Source organism: Chrysochloris asiatica, unplaced genomic scaffold (assembly GCF_000296735.1).
Source record: "Chrysochloris asiatica unplaced genomic scaffold, ChrAsi1.0 scaffold00206, whole genome shotgun sequence".
Classification (NCBI taxonomy): domain Eukaryota; kingdom Metazoa; phylum Chordata; class Mammalia; order Afrosoricida; family Chrysochloridae; genus Chrysochloris; species Chrysochloris asiatica.
Genome location: NW_006408724.1, coordinates 1,665,192 through 1,684,707, shown reverse-complemented (window position 1 = coordinate 1,684,707; position 19,516 = coordinate 1,665,192). Strand labels below are relative to the sequence as shown.

At 39.7% G+C, this 19,516-nt stretch overlaps 1 protein-coding gene across 1 annotated transcript in view; it reads left to right on the top strand.

Annotated features, from left to right (window-relative positions):
- The window catches only part of CDNF (cerebral dopamine neurotrophic factor), a 23,465-nt gene extending 11,223 nt beyond the window's left edge, over positions 1 to 12,242 (top strand). The window contains exons 2-4 of the mRNA XM_006872595.1: positions 5,464 to 5,591; positions 7,638 to 7,779; positions 12,063 to 12,242. Of these exons, the coding sequence (XP_006872657.1) occupies positions 5,464 to 5,591; positions 7,638 to 7,779; positions 12,063 to 12,241 (449 nt within the window). The 3' untranslated portion in view covers position 12,242. The remainder of the gene's footprint in view (positions 1 to 5,463; positions 5,592 to 7,637; positions 7,780 to 12,062) is intronic.
- The last annotated feature ends 7,274 nt before the right edge of the window (positions 12,243 to 19,516 follow it).

The window sequence follows — 19,516 nt, the reverse complement described above, 5'->3', positions numbered from 1 at the left end:
ATACTAAAAATAAAATTGCAACAATGAATTGGAATATAAATTATTCAAGAAATTCTGGGTGCTCTTAAAGTCTGAAGTTAGTGTAAAATGTATTACTTAGATAGCAATACTGCCTTTGTCCTGGTACCAACCAACCAAATGAGTGTTTTTCTAAAATCAGACTGGAGCAGGTAAAGGGGAACTAACTACAGTTCTAGAATATTTGGACGGAGCTGGTGAAAATAATGATCTTAGTTCATTGATGTTGTTCTTGTCAAGTGCTGTCGAGTTGGTTCCAACTCATAGTGACCCTTTATAGGATTTCCAAGCTGTAAATCTTTCTGCCGCAGAGCAACTGGTAGACTTGAACTGCCAACCTTGTGGTTCGAAGTCCAGGGCTTATCCTGCAGAGTCACCACACTTCCAATTCACTGATAGTTTTCATAATTCCATAGATCTAATTTAAAAATACTTTTTGAAACAATTGAAGCTTTTTCCTGCAGGTGGCATTATTATGTTTTTCAAATACTGGATTTTCTTTATATTCTGGCTAATAGTTGTTTAATTGGACTGTAAATATTACTAAAGCTTTCAAATTTCATTTAATTGAACCCATTTAAATTAATTCATTTTATCAAGCATTTGACTGAGCATGTTGGAGGATTTTTTGTGATAGTCAGATGTATTATGGTGAGTTTCTAAAGTAAATTAGAGAATATTTCAACCATGTAGAAAAATATCTATCTAACCTACATGCCTAGCATCTACGTGAAATATTCATATTTTGATTTATTTGCTGCCATTCTTGCTCTGCTTTAAAAGTAAAACATTAGCTGCAGCTAAGTTCAACTCTTCTTCCTTTCCCCACCCCCTTTATTCTAAAATTACTGTGTGGTTCTCTTCCCTTTTGTAGACTTTTTACTTCTAACATATATATCCATAAAATTTACACTGTACATATTTATAACATTTTCCACTTAACTCTATGTTTAAGTGATCTGTGCACATTGATAGTTGTAGACGTGGTTCATCTCTTTTAATTCTTCTATATGGAGTCTTGGTGTGGTGCTGTAGGATAAACACTGCACTGCTAACTGTAAGGTTAGCGATACAAACCCACCTGCCACTCCTTGGAAATCCTATTCAGTGTTACTGTGAGTCAGAAATGCTTCAAAAGCACTTAATAACAATAGTATTCCATTTTATGAATGACATGCATTTTACCATCTAGTTTCACTTTGAGGGACAGTTAAGTTTTTTCCTACTGTTACATACAAGGGGACTTCAAAATTTCATGAGAAAATTCCATTACCTTTTCATTCCATTTCTCAAGAACTTTTTGAAACCCTCTCATGATTTCAATTACTGTTGCTCCTATGTTCTTATACACACTTCCTTGAGCCTGAATGTGATGATTTCTGTAGATCACAGTAGGGGAATTATTGGGGCCAAGGGTGTATTAGTTTCCTATGGCTACCATACAAATTACCACAACCTTGGAGGTTTAAAACAACATCATTTATTCTCTCATGGTTAAGGAGGCCAGAAGACTGAAATTAAGGTGTCAAACAGAGTTCGTTTTTCCTGTAGACTGAGGGAAATCTGCCCATGCCATTCTCTTTGCTTTAAGTTGTTGTTGTACAGGGATGCTGTATAGGGTTTCTGAGGCAATAGGTTTTTGTGGGAGCAGAAAGCCTTGTCTTTGTCCTTCACCCACCTTGTGGCTTTAAGATAAGCATTCCAGTGCTTATCTTACAGTGCCACACCAGGACTCCTTGCTTTTATCTGCCAGAAATCCTTGACATTTCTTGACTTGCAAATGCATCACTCCAATTTGTTTCCTTCTTCCCGTGTGGCTTTCTTTCCTGTGTGTGGCTGCATCTTCTTTCTATGATAAAGACATCAGTCATTAGATTCAGGACTTGTCCCAATTCAGTAAAAAGAAGCGCTGGTGATACAGTGGTTAAGTACTTGGCTGCTACCTGAAAGTTGGGAGGTTCTAACCTACCAGCCACTCCTAAGAAGAAATATGTGGCAATCTGTTCCTATAAAGATTACAACTTTGAAAACCCTGTGGGGTTAATTCTACTCTGTCCAATATGGTGGTGGTAGTTGCATGCTGTCATGTTGATTCTGACTCATATAGAGCCCTCTATGTGGTTTCAAGGCTTTAAATCTTTATAGAAGCAGAAAGCCTCGTCTTTTTCCCAAAGAGAGAAAAGTGAGTGGTAGACTTCCAACTGCTGACCTGTGGTTAGCAACCCAACTCATAACCCACTATGCTACCATGGTTCCATCTGTCCCATATAGTTGCCATAAGTCAGAAATGACTCATAAGCAATGGGTTTGGTTTGGGGTAATCTCATGTCAATTTAATGAATTTCATTCTCAAAGAACCTATTTCCAAATAAGGTTACATTCTTAGGTTCTGTGTAGAGATAAATGTTTGGGGCTGTACCATTCAATCCAGTGTATATGCATTTAACAATTTTTCTATTGAGCTGTATTTTTAGTATGGATTTGAAGGAATCTATTAATTCAGCAAAAAATAAAAGCAAAGTAAAGCAAAAAAGCATATTGAACACCCAAACTAGGTGTGAGCTGGATAGAGCAGTGTGGCTGAGGTTGGAAAGAGTGACAGAAATTTAGTATAGGGAGACAGTGGAGACCCAGATTATGCAGGCCTTGTAGGATGTTGTAAAGATTTTGGATTATCCTCAGAATAATATGGAAAACAATATAGGAAAATTTTGAGCAGATGATCTAAAATGATCCAACTTTCATTTAATAAGTATCATGCTGGTTAAATTTTTAGGAGATTAGTAAATCAGAGTATACTAATCCCCTGGCCAAACAAACCTAAAAAAACAGCAACAACAACAACAAAAAAAACGTTGAAGAAATATATAAGCACATCATAAAAGTACTGATGAACTGACAAAATAAATTTACCGGGCAAAATCTCAGGGAAAATAGCAATCCTGAGAGACGTACTAAGTTTTGGTCATTTTGCTTAATGAATTTTTGTCAGTTAAAGTAAAACGAACCTTTGGTGTGAAAGGAATAGAAGTCAAAACCCACAGCTTGCCTGAAGAGCGATCTGGATACTAGAAAGGAGCCCTAGTGGTATAGCGGTTAAACACTTTCCTACTAAATAAAAGGTCAGGAAGGAGCTCTGGTAGCATAGTGGTTATGAGTTGGGCTGCCAACCTCAAGGTCAACAGTTCAAAACTACCAGTCGTTCCGCAGGAGAAAGACTAGGTGTTCTGCTCCTGTAGAGATTTACAGCCTTGGAAACCCTGTGCAGGGACACTATGAGTCGGAACCAACTCCACGGTACTTAACAACAACAACAAAAGGTTAGGGGTTTGAACCATCTCCATGGGAAAAAGACATGACTGTCATTTTCAGTCAAAATCCTACACAGTTTAGGAAACCCTATGTTGTTGATAAGTGCCGCTGAGTTGGTTCCAACTCATAGCGATTCTGTATAGGATTTCCTAGGAGTTTGAACCACCGACCTTGCAGTTTAAACTCTGTTCTATATCGTCACTGTAAGTCGGAATTCATATTCAAATATATTATGGCAACAGGCTTTTGGGGGCGGAGTCCTGGTGTGGTGTGGTGGGCTAATGTGTCAGATTCGAAGTTGTTTGAACTGCAAGGTCAGTGTTTCAAGCTCACCAGCTGCTCCTTGGAAAGTCTTTACAGGGTCGCTATGGGTTGGAATCGACTCACCAGCACTTAACAACAACAATATAACATAAGTCCTGGACTGCTAACTGCATGGTCAGCAGTTCAAACCTATCAGCTGCTCCTTAGAAACCCTATACATGGTTGCTATGGGTCAGAACTGACTCAATGGCATTTAACATGGAACTCTTAAGTTTTTAACTAGTAAACGACTAGAAGGAAGAAAAAAAAAATTGGAAAATAATTTTGATTGCAATCCAAAACTTGTAGAGAGTAAAAAAAAAAAAAAATCTCTTCCCTTATTTTACATCTATTTATGTCATCACTTTTGGTAAAGATCAGTTTCAGGGATTATACTGTTATGGTCATATAAATTTATTCAAAGGTGAGTTAGCCAGTGAGCCAGGACTTCATTTCTCACATGGTCATCTCCTTCCCTCCTTTGAGGTAATTCTTTCCATTTTTTTCCCTCTGATTAAATTTTGTTCCAATCGAATTCATTCTCATGTTAAAAAAAATAAAGACCTGGAAAGTCTCTCTGAACACATTAACCATATCAGATTATACTACTTTCATTTTCTTCTTGGTGAAAAAATTCCTGGGACTCTGTGCTCCTGCTCAAACGGAGATCAGCATCTTCCGAGGCCTGCCACTTTAGGACTTTATACCCCATACTCCTGGGTGTCTCCTACTTTGTTGTGTCTTATCCTTCCTTTCCTAGAATACTCATTACCTTTGAGTCAATTTCAACTCATAAAATGAATCTACAGGACAGATATGATCTGCCCCCGTCTATAGGGTGGCTATGAGTCAGAATCGACTTGACAGCAGTGAGTTTGGTTTATTTTTGCTTGGATCCACTATCAACACTTATGGAAACAGTGGTGAAGAAATCAAATTACATATTACATTAGGCAAATCTGCTGCACACGACCTTTTTAAAATTCTCAAGAGCAAAGATGTCAGTTTGAGGACTTACAGTTGTACCTGACCCAATCCATGATATTTACAATAGTTTCATATGCATGTAAAACCACAGAGTTGGCAGTTCAAACCCACCAGTTCCTCCTTGGAAGCCCTGTACAGGGTGGCTAAGAGTCTGATCTAACTCGATGGCATTTAACAACAAGTGTCTGAAAATGTCTTTACTTACTTTCACATTTAATGAATTGATTAGTTTAAATACAGAATTCTAGAATGAAAATATTTTTCCATCTGAATTCTGATGACATTGTGCCATTTTTTTTTTTTTTTCTAGTTTCTAGTGGGAGTCCTCTAATATAATGGACCTTTATTGTAAGCTTACTGAATGAATGATTCAATCAACCAATCAATCCACCGATCTTTGGAATCAAGTTCTACCTATAATAAGAAACTTTTCCATAACATTTGGCTAACCCCAGAAGAAAACAATTTGAATCCATTATCATGATGCCGGAAAGCATTGGCAGCTCCATGAGAGAATGTTCCCCTGTCGTGGGAGATCTGGGTTCAATTCCTGGTCAACAAAGTTTGTTCACAGCTACCCTCATCCATTGGTGGAGGCTTGCATGTTGCTATAATGCTGAATGGGTTTTGAAGTAGCTTCCAAACTAAGACTAGAAAGAAAGTCCCAGTGGTTTCCTTCACAATGATTTGTTTTACATGAGGTTGCCATGAATTGGGAGTGAACTTGACAGCAGGTAACAACAATGACAACATGATTCCTTAAACCATACCAAACTGTTGTAGTTGATGGATGTGATAGCGGTTATATTATGTATACACATATAATATCTTTGTTCCTTCTAGTGTGTAAAGAATTCTTGACCCGGTTCTACAACTCTCTGATAGCCAAAGGAGTTAACTTTTCTGCGGATCTCATAGAAAAAGAATTGATCAGCTTTTGCTTGGATGTCAAAGGAAAAGAAAACCGCCTGGTATGGTAAATTTTCACCTTTCATTTTTCCTTTGTGCTTGAAGAAAACTGTTAATAGTTTCATTTCTCATCTTGGACTTGATGTTTCTCCTGCTTACATGCTTGCCTAGGGCATTTCATTGTAGACAGCCAATATAAATTGACCTTCCCATGAAATGCAGTCATATGTATTTTCCTCTAGAGTATATACAGTTTCACTTGCTTTTTGAATAGACCATAGGCAAGTAATTCTATTTTCTTAGACAAAATTATAAAACTGAATCCCTAATAAGAATTGACTGCCCTGAGTTAAGAGTGGGAATGCTTTCCATTTCCTACCAAGACAATTAGTCAAGTCTGTTAAGATCTTTTGGAGTCCTGGTATGGCACTGTAGGTTAAGCAGTGGACTGATAACCACAGGTTGGCAGTTCAAATCCACCAACCGCTCCACAGAATCACTAAACAGGGTCACTATGAGTTGGAACCAACTTGATGGTGCTTACCAGTGCCACCCCTGACACTAAGACCTTTTTGATGATTATTTACACAGGTGCTTATGTTTGTTTGCTGTGGTGTTTATAGGGTGTTTCCTGGTGATACACACAGGCCTGTTTTAGTATACTAAACATTATATGAGGATAAATCAAAAGTATTGCTCCAATTCATACATGCATGGGTTTATTCCAAAAAAATGTGGTTACACATGTCTCTGCCATAAGTTGGTGACTGCAGCGAAATTCTCTCAGTAATTCACTTAGCCTTAGTTTTGTTAGGGTGCTGTGCCACTTCGTCCATGGCAGAAAGGTGAGCTCAGAAGGTTATGCTGACTTTTTTTGGAAATCCAAAGGGATAATTTTGATCATTTTGAAGGACAGCATGATTATGGGGTCTTAGTAGGAAGTTTTAAGAAAATCACAGACTGTGTTGGTGAGAAAAAGGCCAATAAAGATGCACTGAGGAATGTTTTCCCATGATAACAAGGTACCTGCTCATTCTTAGAAAGAAGCTAGGATTGTCCCAGAAGAATTTTTACCTCATCTACCCTTCGACCCTGATCTTGCTCCTTAGACTTCATTTTGTTCCCAGACTTCAAAGAACATTGCAAAGGAACACGATTGGAGTTCCTTGTTGTTGTTAAGTGCTGTTGAGTTGATTCCAACCCATAGCGACCCTGTATAGGGTTTCCAAGGAGCACATGGTGAACTTGAACTGCCGACCTTGTAGTTCAAACGGCTTTGCAGTCTGGCGCATTATCCCACAGTGCCACACCAGGACTCCGCAGAGGATGCCAAAACTGCTGTTTTGATGTGGTATAAATCCAACAGCACAGAATTCTTTGAGAAAGGGTTAGAGAAATGGATATAACTCCCTTCAGGAGTGTATAGACTTAGCTGGAGGATATGTAAAGAAACAGTAGCTTCACACTTTGATATTTTTCTTCAATAAAATGTCGATGACTTTGCAGCAATGCTTTTTGACTTACTCTCATACATCACTAAAAGAATATTTTACCTAAAATTTTCATGTTGAACTTGTGTTATACACTGCCCACCACATTGTTTTACACATTGTAGTAACACTTATGCCATTTGTTTTTGCCATTGTTTCTGACACTTTACAATGCAAAAATAGTCAGGTAGCTTAAAAGGCAGCATAAACACGATAGAAAAAAAGGCATATGCACTTGAAGACTAAATGCTAGATTTGGAATTGTCTCTTTTTCTTGTTAGTTGGGCAGCCTTCATTTGACCAAGGTATAAAATGGGGGATAACAATAATAATTACTTTGCAAGATTGATACAAGAATGAAATAAACAAATACCTTGAAAGCCCTGGGAGCAGCACAGAGAAAACACAACAGCATTCTTCTAGCATCACGTGAACTGTATAGTCTCTTCTAATTAAGATGATCACAGCAGTGAAGCAGCTTGTTTTCTGTTGTCTATGTCAAATGGGGATAAAATTGAATAGCTGGACCATGAAAATTGGGTTTATCTTTTTCTTATTTCTGAATACACTAGCGCTCCCCCTTTCTCTGCCCACTAAATTTTCCTTATTCTCCTTCAGTGCTATTATCTAGGAGCAACGGAAGACGCAGCCACAAAGATCCTAAGTGAAGTCACTCGCCCAATGAGTGTGCATATACCTGCTACGAAGATTTGTGAGAAGCTGAAGAAGATTGATGGCCAGATCTGTGAGCTGAAATATGGTATAATGGAGTCAAGTGTTTTGTTCTATTATGTATGGGAAAATATTACCAGCGCTCTAAGTTTAAGTATTATATTTATTATCAGAACTCTATGGCCATGCTTTCTAATAAGTCATTGTTAGAAAAGAAGGCACTCCTTGACTCACCAAAGGGATTCTGAGCTGATGAGTGGTGCCTAGTGTTACTGAGCTTCTGTAAGTGAAAAAGACTATATAGTACTGTCAGATTAAAAGTTTAAATGACCAAAGTCATTTGTATGTCATGGAAAAATTTAAAAGACAACAGGATAATTTAGTTCTTAATTAGGAAGCAAGGTGGCTCAATACAATAAACACTAGACTTTGAACCACAAGGTCTGTGGTTCAAGCCCTCCGGTTGCTCCACGGGAGAAAGATGAGGCATTCTGCTCCTGCAAAGATTTAAAAAGCCTTGGAAACCCTACAGAGAGTCTCTATGAGTAGGAACCAACTCAAAGGTACTTAACTACAACAAAATTTCTTAATAAGGAATCTTGGTGTGGTGCTGTAGGTTTGACACTGGACTGCTAACTGCAAGATTGCCAATTTAAACCCACCAACAGCTCCTTGGAAACCCTATACAGGGTCACTATGAGTTAGAACTACTTGATGACACTTAATCATAACAACAGCAGAGCAGCAACAACACTTCTTAATAATGGGTCCCTGGATGGTACAGAAGGTTAAGCACTTGACGCCTAGCCCCAAAATTGATGGTTCGACCCCACCAAGAGGCTCCTGGGAAGACAGACCTGGCAGTGTGCTTCTGTGAGGTCACAGCCTTGAAAACCCTATGGAGCAGTTCTACTCTGCACACAGGGTGTCGCCAAGAGTGGGCATTGACTCCATGGCAACTAACCATAACAGCAGTGCTTGGTAACCTATTGAGACAAAGGTGCATCTATTCAAAGATGTAAATGAGACTTTATCTTGTTTCCCTAGGCATGGCTAGTGTTCTACCTACCAGCTTTAAACTTTTGGAGGTTGTTTTGTTGTTAGGTGCCATCGAGTCAGTGCCGACTCATAGCGACCCTATGCACAGCAGAATGAAACACTGCCCGATCCTGGGCCAACCTCACTGCTGTTGGCATGCTTGAGTTTTGAGTGCCTTCCAACCTGAGGGGCTCATTTTCCAGCATATCTATATATGACAGTATTTATCTGCTATTCATAAGGTTTTTAGTGACTAAATATTCAGAAGTAGTTTGTTACTCCTTCCTAGTCTGTCTTCACCTAGAAGCTCATCTGAAACCTGTCCACTGTGGATGACCCTGCTGGTATTTAAAATACTGGTGGGATCGCTTTCAGAATCACAGCAACTCACAAGCCACCACAGTACGACAAACTGACAGACAGGTGGTGGTAGATTTGTCCATTAAATCTTTTGCCCAATGAAATAGCCTTAATCGGGAGTGCCTAAAATAACTAGGAAGGAGAACAGGAGATGCCCTGTTTAAAACTTCTTTGGCTTTATACTTTTCACCTACATAGATCTGTTCTTATACTCAATGATTGTGTCTGAGCCACTCTTTTGGAGACATTGGTTAAGTATGATGAAAGACTGGCCAGGTCCTCCTGGGCGTATCCTTAACACCCAAAGTTTCACCGGAAGAGATTTCTTCCTTTTGCTGAAACCACTTTTTTTTCTGCTATATACCTAAAGAATTCCTGTAGTAATTAGCACCTAACTGAGTTCTTTCCCAGCATAGCAGTATATAATGTGCCAACATACCCTAACGACATAGCTTGCTTTAAATAGGTTTAAAGCTGGAAGATACCAAAGATGACCTATTTTTCAATGTGCCAAGGGCAGGGTTTAACTTCCAGGGTAGTGATTATAGAATAGGTATCCCTTTTTATTGGCTTCAAAGTAATGAAACAGAGGCAGGAATCACTGAGTCCACGTAAACAATATTCACCAAAGGAGCAAACTGTACTGATTCTTTTATTCAACACCTTTATTTTGAATAACTTCTACTATATGCAAAAACTCTTTCTGGGCTAATCAGACATTGAGAAGAACTGAGTATTTACTAATGTGTGGGCAATACTGGCCACTAGAGGCCCTTGGGGAACCATGAACTAGTTTTAATTTTTGTATTGGCCTTTTCTTTGTAGTTTTAGAGTGTCACAGAGTTTTTTAAAAAAATTAATGCCAGGTGCCAAATTCTCCAGAAGAATTGAGAGACACTCCTGACATTTACAAGAAATACAAGAACAGAGCCACAGTATAAAATGCTTCTTCCTAGCTTATTGGTGGCAAGAAAATTGAGATGGAACAGGGGCCTTTTAAGTTGTGTGATGTTAATGAAACGGGCTATAAAAGTTGTTACTTTAAAAGGTCTTCTTTCAAGTTGAAATTAACAGACAAGGTAAGTGTGGAGTTGGATGATGTTTTAAATTTGGAAGGTGTCATACAGTTTCTGATCTGCAAGAGGGTTTGGTGTCTTTGTTTCATAAAAGGAGAGGGTCACTATAAAAATTGAAGGGTTCTCTGGAACACATGGTGTAGCTGACCCACAAAAGAAAAAGCCTTAAGAATTCAGCTTTTAAATTAGAACACACTTATTGGGATTTAAAAAATAAATCACTTGACAACTATATCAGATTTTCAAAAGAGTTTTAAACACTACTTTCTGCTGGGCAGAATTGAAGCTGAAGAAACCTGGGGTGCTACTGATTGTTTTACAAGTAAACTTAAATGTTGTCTTCCCATTCCAGCAAACCCCTGACTCATCTCCTCTGGCAGAGAAATTATAATCAGGAGTATATTATAACAAGCCTAATTTTTTTCTATTTTTGACTTGTCAGTAGAGAAATAGCAGAGTTCTTAAGGTTTTCCATAGATAATCTATAATCTCAAAAGTGTGGTTTTGTTAGAGAAGTTGGAGGGAGGTTGGAGAAAAAATTTTTCGGAGCCAAGGCTGGCATCAAGGCAGTGGCATAACCAAAATGAGTGTATCATGAACTCAAGCCTTCTGCTGTCAAATCTATTCTAACTCGTGGCCACCCTGTAGGAAAAAGTGGAACTGCCCCATAGGGTTTCATCTTTATGGAAAGAACCGCCATATTGTCCTCCGGTGGAATGGCTGGTGGGTTCGAACCAAGGACCTTTCAGGTTGCAGCTTAGTGTTTTAACCATTGTGCCACCAGGACTCCTTTAGTGTAGCACAAAGGGCTTTAAATGAAGGCTCTGATAATAATCCCAATAGGTCCAGATGAATCAGGTTAATTTAATCAGGGAGCAAGGATCAGTGAAAAGGGTCTTAAATTTATCCACTTTCTTTCAACTTTTCTTTAATGCATATCTGTCTTAGTAAAGGCCAATATTTGTGTAAAAATTTAAGTCTAACTTTGTATTTAATCACAGTCTATAACTTTTAGTTGACTGCACACAAGATTTTTCCCAAGGCACTGATGTATTTCCTTCTTTTTACATTTTTGTTGTTGTTTCTAAGTGCCATCGAGTGGGTTCCGACTCATAGAGACCTTGTATAACATGTGGGTAACACCTGGCCCACTGGTCATATGTTGTTGTTGTTGTTACGTGCCAGGCCCACAAAATCATTTGGTCTGGCCCTATGGAGGCAACCTGAGTTCCAGCCATCACATTAGGGGTGAGTTAAATATCTGACCAAATATAGCATGCTAATTTTTAAGTTGATAATTTTGTATGGCCCACAAATTATGTTATAGATTTTGGCAGACAAAAGGTTCAGACCCCTCCTATAAGGAGACCTGGTATGGCACTATGGGATAATGCACTGGAGTGCAAGGTCAGTTTGAACAGCAAGGTCAGTGGTTCAAACTCACCAGCCACTCCTCAGAAACCCTATACAGGGTTGCTATGAGTCAAAATTGACTCAAGTACGCTTAACAACAATCGCTACTTTTATAGGGTTTCTGAGGAGTACCTGGTGCGTTTGAACTGCCAACCTTGTGGTTCTAAACCAACCTTGCAGCCCCATGCTTTATCTTACAGTGCTATACAATTATTCATTTTAGGAATGCTGACCTATAGGACTCTATGGAGTATCAGCAAGCACTGCAAAAACACAGACGTCCCTGTTCTGAAGCAAAGATCATTTCTCAGAGAAAGAACTCTGATGGGATGCTAAGAATCCTAATAGCTTTGCACATAATCGATTTCCTTGAGGTATATTTTAGTTCTCCAGTTTGGATCCTAGGGGTTGTCAGCACCAACAACAGTAGCACGATTTGCCTTTCTGTTTCCATAGTTCTTGGTTTTTTCCTTTTGTTATTTAGAAAAGCGATTGGACCTGGCTTCAGCAGACCTGAGGAAGATGAGAGTAGTGGAGCTGAAACACATCCTGTCCAGCTGGGGAGAAGAGTGCAGGGCCTGTGCGGAAAAGGCAGACTATGTGAATCTCATTAAAGAACTGGCACCCAAGTATTCAGCAACACAACCCAAAACAGAGCTCTGATTTGGGGTTGTCAGAGCACCATCGATTCTAGTGAGAAAGAAATGACTCTCTTGGGTATGAGGATGCTGGCTACTGATAATCAGGCCTCATACTCTTGTCCTCATATGACTTGAGTTTATGGGCAAAACTCCTAATATCAATGATCTCTTACACTTGTTTTGTGTTGTCGAGTTGGTTACAACCCATAGCAACCCTGTGTAGGATTTCTGAGGCTGTAATTCTTTACAGGAACAGAAAGCCTCATCTTCCTCCCATGGAGCAGTTGGTGGATTTGAACAGCTGGCCTTGCAATTAGCAGCCCAAAGCATAACCCCCTATACCAGTGGTGCTCCTTCCTTATAGAAGTTGTTGTTGTTGTTAAGTGCTGTTGGGACTGTACCAAGTCACAGTGACCATCTCTGTAGAGGGTTTCCTAGGAATGGTTGATGGGTTTGAACCGTTGACCTTGTGGTTAGCAGACCAGTGCTTGTCCTACAGCACCACACCGGGACTCCTTATAGTTGTTGCGATGGTGGTTGTGTTCCATGGAATACGTTCTGACTCATAGTGACCCTGTATAGGATTTCTGAGGCTGTAAATCTTTTTACGGGAGCAGAAGGCATCTTTCTCCTGTGGAGTAGCAGGTAGATTCCAACTCCCGACTCTGAGGTTAGCAGCCTGACTCATAACCCACTACGCCACCTGGGCGTCTCCGTATAGTTGTAGTACACCAAAATCTGAAAGTGCCTTTTTCATGAGTTTCTAGTAAGGACTGTGTAAATTATCATGGCTGACTCCTGGTATGCCCTGTAGGATCAGCACTGGACTGTGAACCATAAGGTTGGCAGTTCAAATCCACCAGCTGTTCCTTGGAAACCCTGTACAGGGTTGCTATGAGTCAGAACCGACTCGATGGCGCTTAAAAACAACAATTTCCTAAAATTGGGGGTAAGGAATTAAAAAATTCATGGAGTAAATTCATTCTGAAAGAGATAATAATGTTCTTTGACTCTTTTCTGTGAACTAACGTGTGTGTGGTGGGGAAGTCGGGATGGAGGGAGACCGTAAAATGTTATTAAGACATTAAAGAAGATCCAGATGAATGGTAGGCATATTAATGATGGAAAACTCCATGTTGTGAAGCTCAATCAAAAGGAAACAACAACAACAAAAGAGACTAGATAGGGAGGCAAGGATATATGTAGAAATGATGCTTTGTTGTTAGGTTCTGTCGAGTCAGTTCCAACTCAAATGGACCCTGTGTACAACACAACAAAACACTGCCTCGCTCTGCACTATCCTCACAATTGTTGTTATATTTGATCCAATTATTACAGCTACTGTGTCAATCCATCTCACTGAGGGTCTTCTTACTCTTCCTTGTGGACCCTTTACTTGACTAAGCATAGTGTTCTTCTCCAGGGACTGGTTCCTTCTAGTAACATACCCAAAGTACATTAAACAAAGCTTTGCCACTCTTACTTCTAAAATGCATTTTGGCTGTACATCTTCCAAGACAGATTTGGCTATTCTTCTGATAATCCATGATATATTCAGTATACACAACACCAGAATTCAAATGTATTGGTTCTTCTTTGGTCTTTCTCAATCATTATTCAGCTTGCATATGCATATGGGGCTATTGAAAAGACCATGGCTTGGGTCAAGTGCTCCTTAGTCCTCAAAGTGACATCTTTGTTTTGTGTACACATGAAAGAGCTCTTTTGCAGAAGATTTACACAATGAAATACATCATATGTTGCTTCCATGGACATTGACTGTGGATCCAACAAAAATGAAATTCTTAACAACTTCAATACTTTCTCCATTTATCATGCTGTTACTTACTACTACAATTGTAAGGATTTTTGTTTTCTGTATGATGAGGTGTAAGCCATACTGAAGCCTGTAGTCTTTGACCTTCATCCATGAGTGCTTCAAGTTCTCTTGCTTTTAGCAATCAAGGTTGTATCTTCTGCATATCACAGGTTGTTAATGAGTCTTCCTTCAATGCCGATGCCACATCCTTCTACATATAATCCAGTTTCTCAGATTATTTGATGAGTATACAGATTGAATAAATATGGTGAAAGGATACAACCCTTGCATACACCTTTCCTGATTTTAAACCATACAATATCCCCTTGTTCTAAGGACCACCTCTTGGTCTGTGTATAGATTCAGCATGAACACATTTAAATGCTCTGAAATTCCCATTCTTCACATTGTTACTCATACTTGTGTTATGATCCACACAGTCAAATGCCTTTGTGTAGTCAATTGATCTGGTGACAGACAATAGATATTCCCTAAAACTCCATATAATTACAACTTTCTTCATTTGTATAGGCTGTTGGTACTCTTTTAATTAAACACATTGCTTTAGTATAAAAGAAACAGTGCTTAATTTATCAAATTCACGACTTCAACCCAAAATAACTTAAGCAAAAGGTTTTAAGAAATAAATTTTGTATTTTCAACTGTAAATTATTCTGTATTCTTTAGGCCTTAAAAATTTTTCTTTCCTGACATTTTGGGTGTGTGTGTGGTAAAAAAAAATATATAATAAAACAATAACCAATCCAACAATTTTTTTTCACAGTTATGGGGTTTGTTAGGGAAGTTAACAGGTTTCAGTTCAGGGTCAGAAATGCTCAGGGTACAATTCTTCTAGTCAGGACAGCTTCTCCTCTACCATGCCCACAAGCAATGTTACAAAGCTTTTTTTTTTTTTAAATAAACTTTTAGAAAAGACAAATACATAATTTTCCAACACAATCTCCTTGCTTTTCAATACACTTTGTCCAACTGTCAACAAGCTTTCATATTCCCTTATTAAAGAAAAGGTTTTAAGCAGAGTTGCAAGCCATGAATGTATCACTATCTTCACTTCATCAAAGGTGAATCTTTGTCCTCAAAGGGCTGCTTTTAGGGGACCAAATAGATCAAGGTATGATGGACCAAGATCAGTACCATAAGGAGGATGCTTTAACACCTCACAATGTAGTTTTTGCAGTGTCAATAGTGTGGGTAGATGTATGTGGACATGCATTGTCATGCGAGATCACAATGCCCTTGGATAGCAGTCGTCTGCATTCAATCTGAAGTTGAGGTTCAGCTCTTCAGGGAGCATCTCACTGTAAAGAGAATGTTGATTGTTGAACCTGTTTCCTAATAGTGTTGCAATACTGGTCCTTGAAAATTTCAAAAAAGCTGTAAGCATCAATTTTCCAGTTGATGGTTGACTTTTGAATTTTTTCTTGGCTGGCAGTTGAAGATGTTTCCATTCTATACTGTGCTGTTTACTCTTAGGCTTGTGATGATGAATCCATCATGTCTTGTCACCAGTAATACTTTTTAAAAAATGTTTTATTGTGAATTATGTGATAGTTTACATGGCAGAACATTAGCTTTACATTCATCCTATCATATATCGTTTCATTGCCATGGTTACAATCCCCTTCATGCACCATCAACCAACCAAAGGGTTTACCCTGCAAGCCTGCTCCCTGGTTGTCAGCTTACAGCCCCTTTCCTTCATTGTTTCTGCCTCCATATCTGGTGTCACTGCTTCTTTGGGTAGGGTTCTGCTCTCCGCTCTTCTCCCTTGGTGGTCCCAGGGGCCTCTGCTCCTGTTGTTATTACTGGTAAGTATTGTCTTCGAGTTCACTTGGACTCATAGCAACCCTGTAAAGGGTTTCCAAGGAGCAGCTGGTGGGTTTGAAGCAGTCCAGTGCTTCTCCTACAGTGCTACACCAGGACAAGCATGATGTCCTCTTCCAGGGCCTGGTCCTTCTTGATGTGTCCAAAGTACAGGAGATGAAGTCACGGCATCCTCCCCTCCAAGAAGCACTCTGGCTGTACTTCCCCAGCAGTTTTTACATGCATAATTTAGTGATTACGTTTATCATGTTGTACAACCATTATTGCTATCTTTTCCCAAATGATTCTACCATTAACAGAAATTCAGTGGGTTCCTTATAGAACCCCCACCTTTCTTTTACTATCACTTCTGAGAACTGTAAGGGAACCACAGGTCTGGAGTGTGCCACATCTCAGAAAACTAGGGCTCAAATTGGCACACTTGTTGACTTTGGGCCACTTGCATATTGTTGTTGAGTACGTGGAATTGATTAGGACTCATAGGGGCCCTATGTGACAGAGTAGAATTGCCTGATGGGGTTTTCTAGGCTATAATCTTTACAAGCTGGAGCTCAGTGGTTCCACACGATAAACACTGGACTGTGTGCGAATCACAAGATGTTGGTTTGAGCTCACCAGGTGCTTCTCAGGGAGAAAGATGAGGCTTTCTGCTTCCTCAAAGATTTACAGCCTCGAAAACCCTATAAAGGGTCACTATGAGATGAAAATGACTCAACCGCACTTAACAACAATAAGAATCTCTACAAGAGCAGATTGTCAGTTCTTTTCTCCCATAGACCTCCTGGTTGGGTTGGGCCACCCTTTCGGTTATCAGCGGAGCGTTTAAACATTGCGCCACCGGGGCTACTTTACCGGAGTATTTTTGTTTTTGTTAAATGCCGTAGAGTCATTTCCAACCCATAGCAACCCTGTATAGGAGTTCCGAGAAGCAGTTGTGGATTTGAACCACTGACCTTCCAGTTAGCAGTCCAGTGCTTGTCCTACAGCGCCACACCAGGACAGAGCAGGAAAGACATTAAATATACGCCTAGGAAAAGTGAATATTTAAATAAAACTGCTTCCGGACACATGAGTTTCCGCTTTGGGCGGTGGTAACCAAGAAGCGAAAGGAGCTGCAGCCTGACTCTTCTGCAGTTGAGAACTAAGATCCTACCTCCGGCCCCTTGAGATTTCTTTCCCGTCAGACTGCGCGGATCCTGCCCAGACGTTGCAGCCAGCTGTCAGGTATCCTCTAGAACCTCAGTGTTCCTAGTCACCTGTAGAAGACGTTGCTTAAAGTGCTCTTGCCTTTTTTCCTTTTGAATTTTTCAAGACCTGTTTTGGAGAGAACAGATAAAATGTTGACTCCCTAGTGACTGAGCAGCTGTAAACACATTCAGAGGGATTTTGGGCTGTGCAGTTTCTAGCAGACAGCAAATTTATTCACCTGCCAATTATCTAAGAATATAAATTCTTGTGTGTTCCAGGAAACTGGGCGTTTCCCCTAGTTCTAAATCTTCACTAAAAAGTAAAATATTTGCTTCTCATATATCTGTACTCTTCCTCAATCATAGATAACACATTCCTTCTGCTCCCATAAAGATTTACAGCCTCAGAAAATTCATGTAGGGTGGCTATGAGTTGGAATCGGCTGGATGAACGTAGTTTTGGTTTGTTTTTTTTGATACACTCACACATACACTAGGGGGCTTCAAAAAGGACGTAGAAAAGTGGATTTGGAACGTAATGGAGTTTTCCCACCAACTTTTTGAAGTCCCCTCATATACTTGCTTCCTCATTAAGCTCATAGATTCTTGGCATCTCCACGGACCCTGAAAGTACTCTGTGGCCTGGTTCAGACTCAGACTTTTCAAAGGCTCTTTGCTTGCTCTAATACAATTTATTGGCGATTTCTCCAATGTTTCAGTTCTATTGGAAACTATTATTGTTATCTAGCATCTTGACTATACAATGATGTTGTTGTTGTCAAATACTGTGGAGTTGGGTTTTGACTCATAGTGACCCTTCACAGGGTTTCCAAGGCTATAAATCTTTACGGGAGCAGAAAGCCTCATCGTTCTCCTGTGGATCGGCTGGTAGTTTTGAACTGCTGATCTTGTTGGTTAGCAGCCCGATTTGTAACCACTATGCTACCAGAGACAATGATAGAAGTAGAAATAATAGGATAGAAAGAGCACTGAATTTGAATTTTAATCCTAGCTGTGCCTATGATGAGTTGTGCTGAGGAGAAAATTTGTTCAACATTTCTGTCTGTGGATTTTTACAACAAAATGGAGCTAATAAAACCTACCTTACCTGGTTGTGAGGATTGAATGGAAAACTGCATAACATGTAACAAGAGAATCTACTATAGAGTAAGCATCTCAGTGGTGGTGGTGGTGGTTATGTGCTGTGGAGTCGCTTCCAACTCATAGCGAGTAACTCTGATTAGGTTTCTGTGGCTGTAAATCTTTACACGAGCAGAAAGCCTTAGCTTTCTCCCACAGAACCGCTGATAGTTTCGAACTGCTGACTCCTGAGTTTAGTAGGCCTACTCGTAACCACTAAAGGAGCTTTGGTAGCGTAGGGGTTACAAATCAGGGCTGCGAACTTCAAGGTCAGCAGTTTGAAACTACCAGCTGTTCCGCGGGAGAAAGATGAGGCTTTCTGCTCCCGTAAAGATTTACAGTCTCAGAAACCCCTGTACAGGGTCGCTATGAGACGGAACCGACTCCACGGCACATAACAACAACAACAACAACTCGTAACCACTATGCTACCAAAGATCCTTAGGCACCTCAGTAGATGTTAGTTAAATCTGAAAAACACTTTTTAAAAAAAAGATTTAATTTATTTTCACATAAAGGCCGATGAGAACTGGCCCATTTTATAGATGAGGAAACTAAGGCAGGGTGACTTGTCTGTTCATTGAGGCCAGAAAATGCATTCAGGTCACCTGACTTCTGGATTGGATGCTAATTTGTAGGCTGAGAAATTCAGAGCTGACAGAGTCTATGATTTGGAAACTAGTATTTGAAGTGACTTTGGGGAAGCAGGCGATTCATACTTTGTGCCTGTCAGGTTTTAAAGGAACAGAGAAAAAGAGTCATATAAAAATGACCTAATGTGATTGGAATCCAATGAATAAGGAATATAATGTGTACTGTAATGGTACCTGTGTTTAGTGGTAGGCTATCTATTTCTATCATTGTGGTGCCTCAGTGTTCCCAGAGCATCCTTTAATTCTGCACACCTCCACAATGCTATTGCATCATGTGAAACACCGGAGAATTTAGGTCAACTATCTCATCCAACAATAAAACAACATGATGAATATGGTCATGATTATATTTAATGTGAACACATACACCAGTTGTCTGGGAACATCTGGGAAACTTACTCATCAGCATATGCCTATAAAATGCCTATTAACACTCCTTTGAACAGTCAACCATATAAGATCAACAGGGCGGCATTTGCTCAGGGGAAAAGCTCAGAAGGCAGGAAGGGACAGGAAGGAAGGATGAATGGAAACAGGAAGCAGAGAGGAAGTGGGAAGAGTGCTGTTCCGTTGTAGTTATTGCCATCAATGTCATGAAACACAATGTGTATGAATTGTTGAATGGAAAACTCATTTTGTCTGTTAACTTTCAC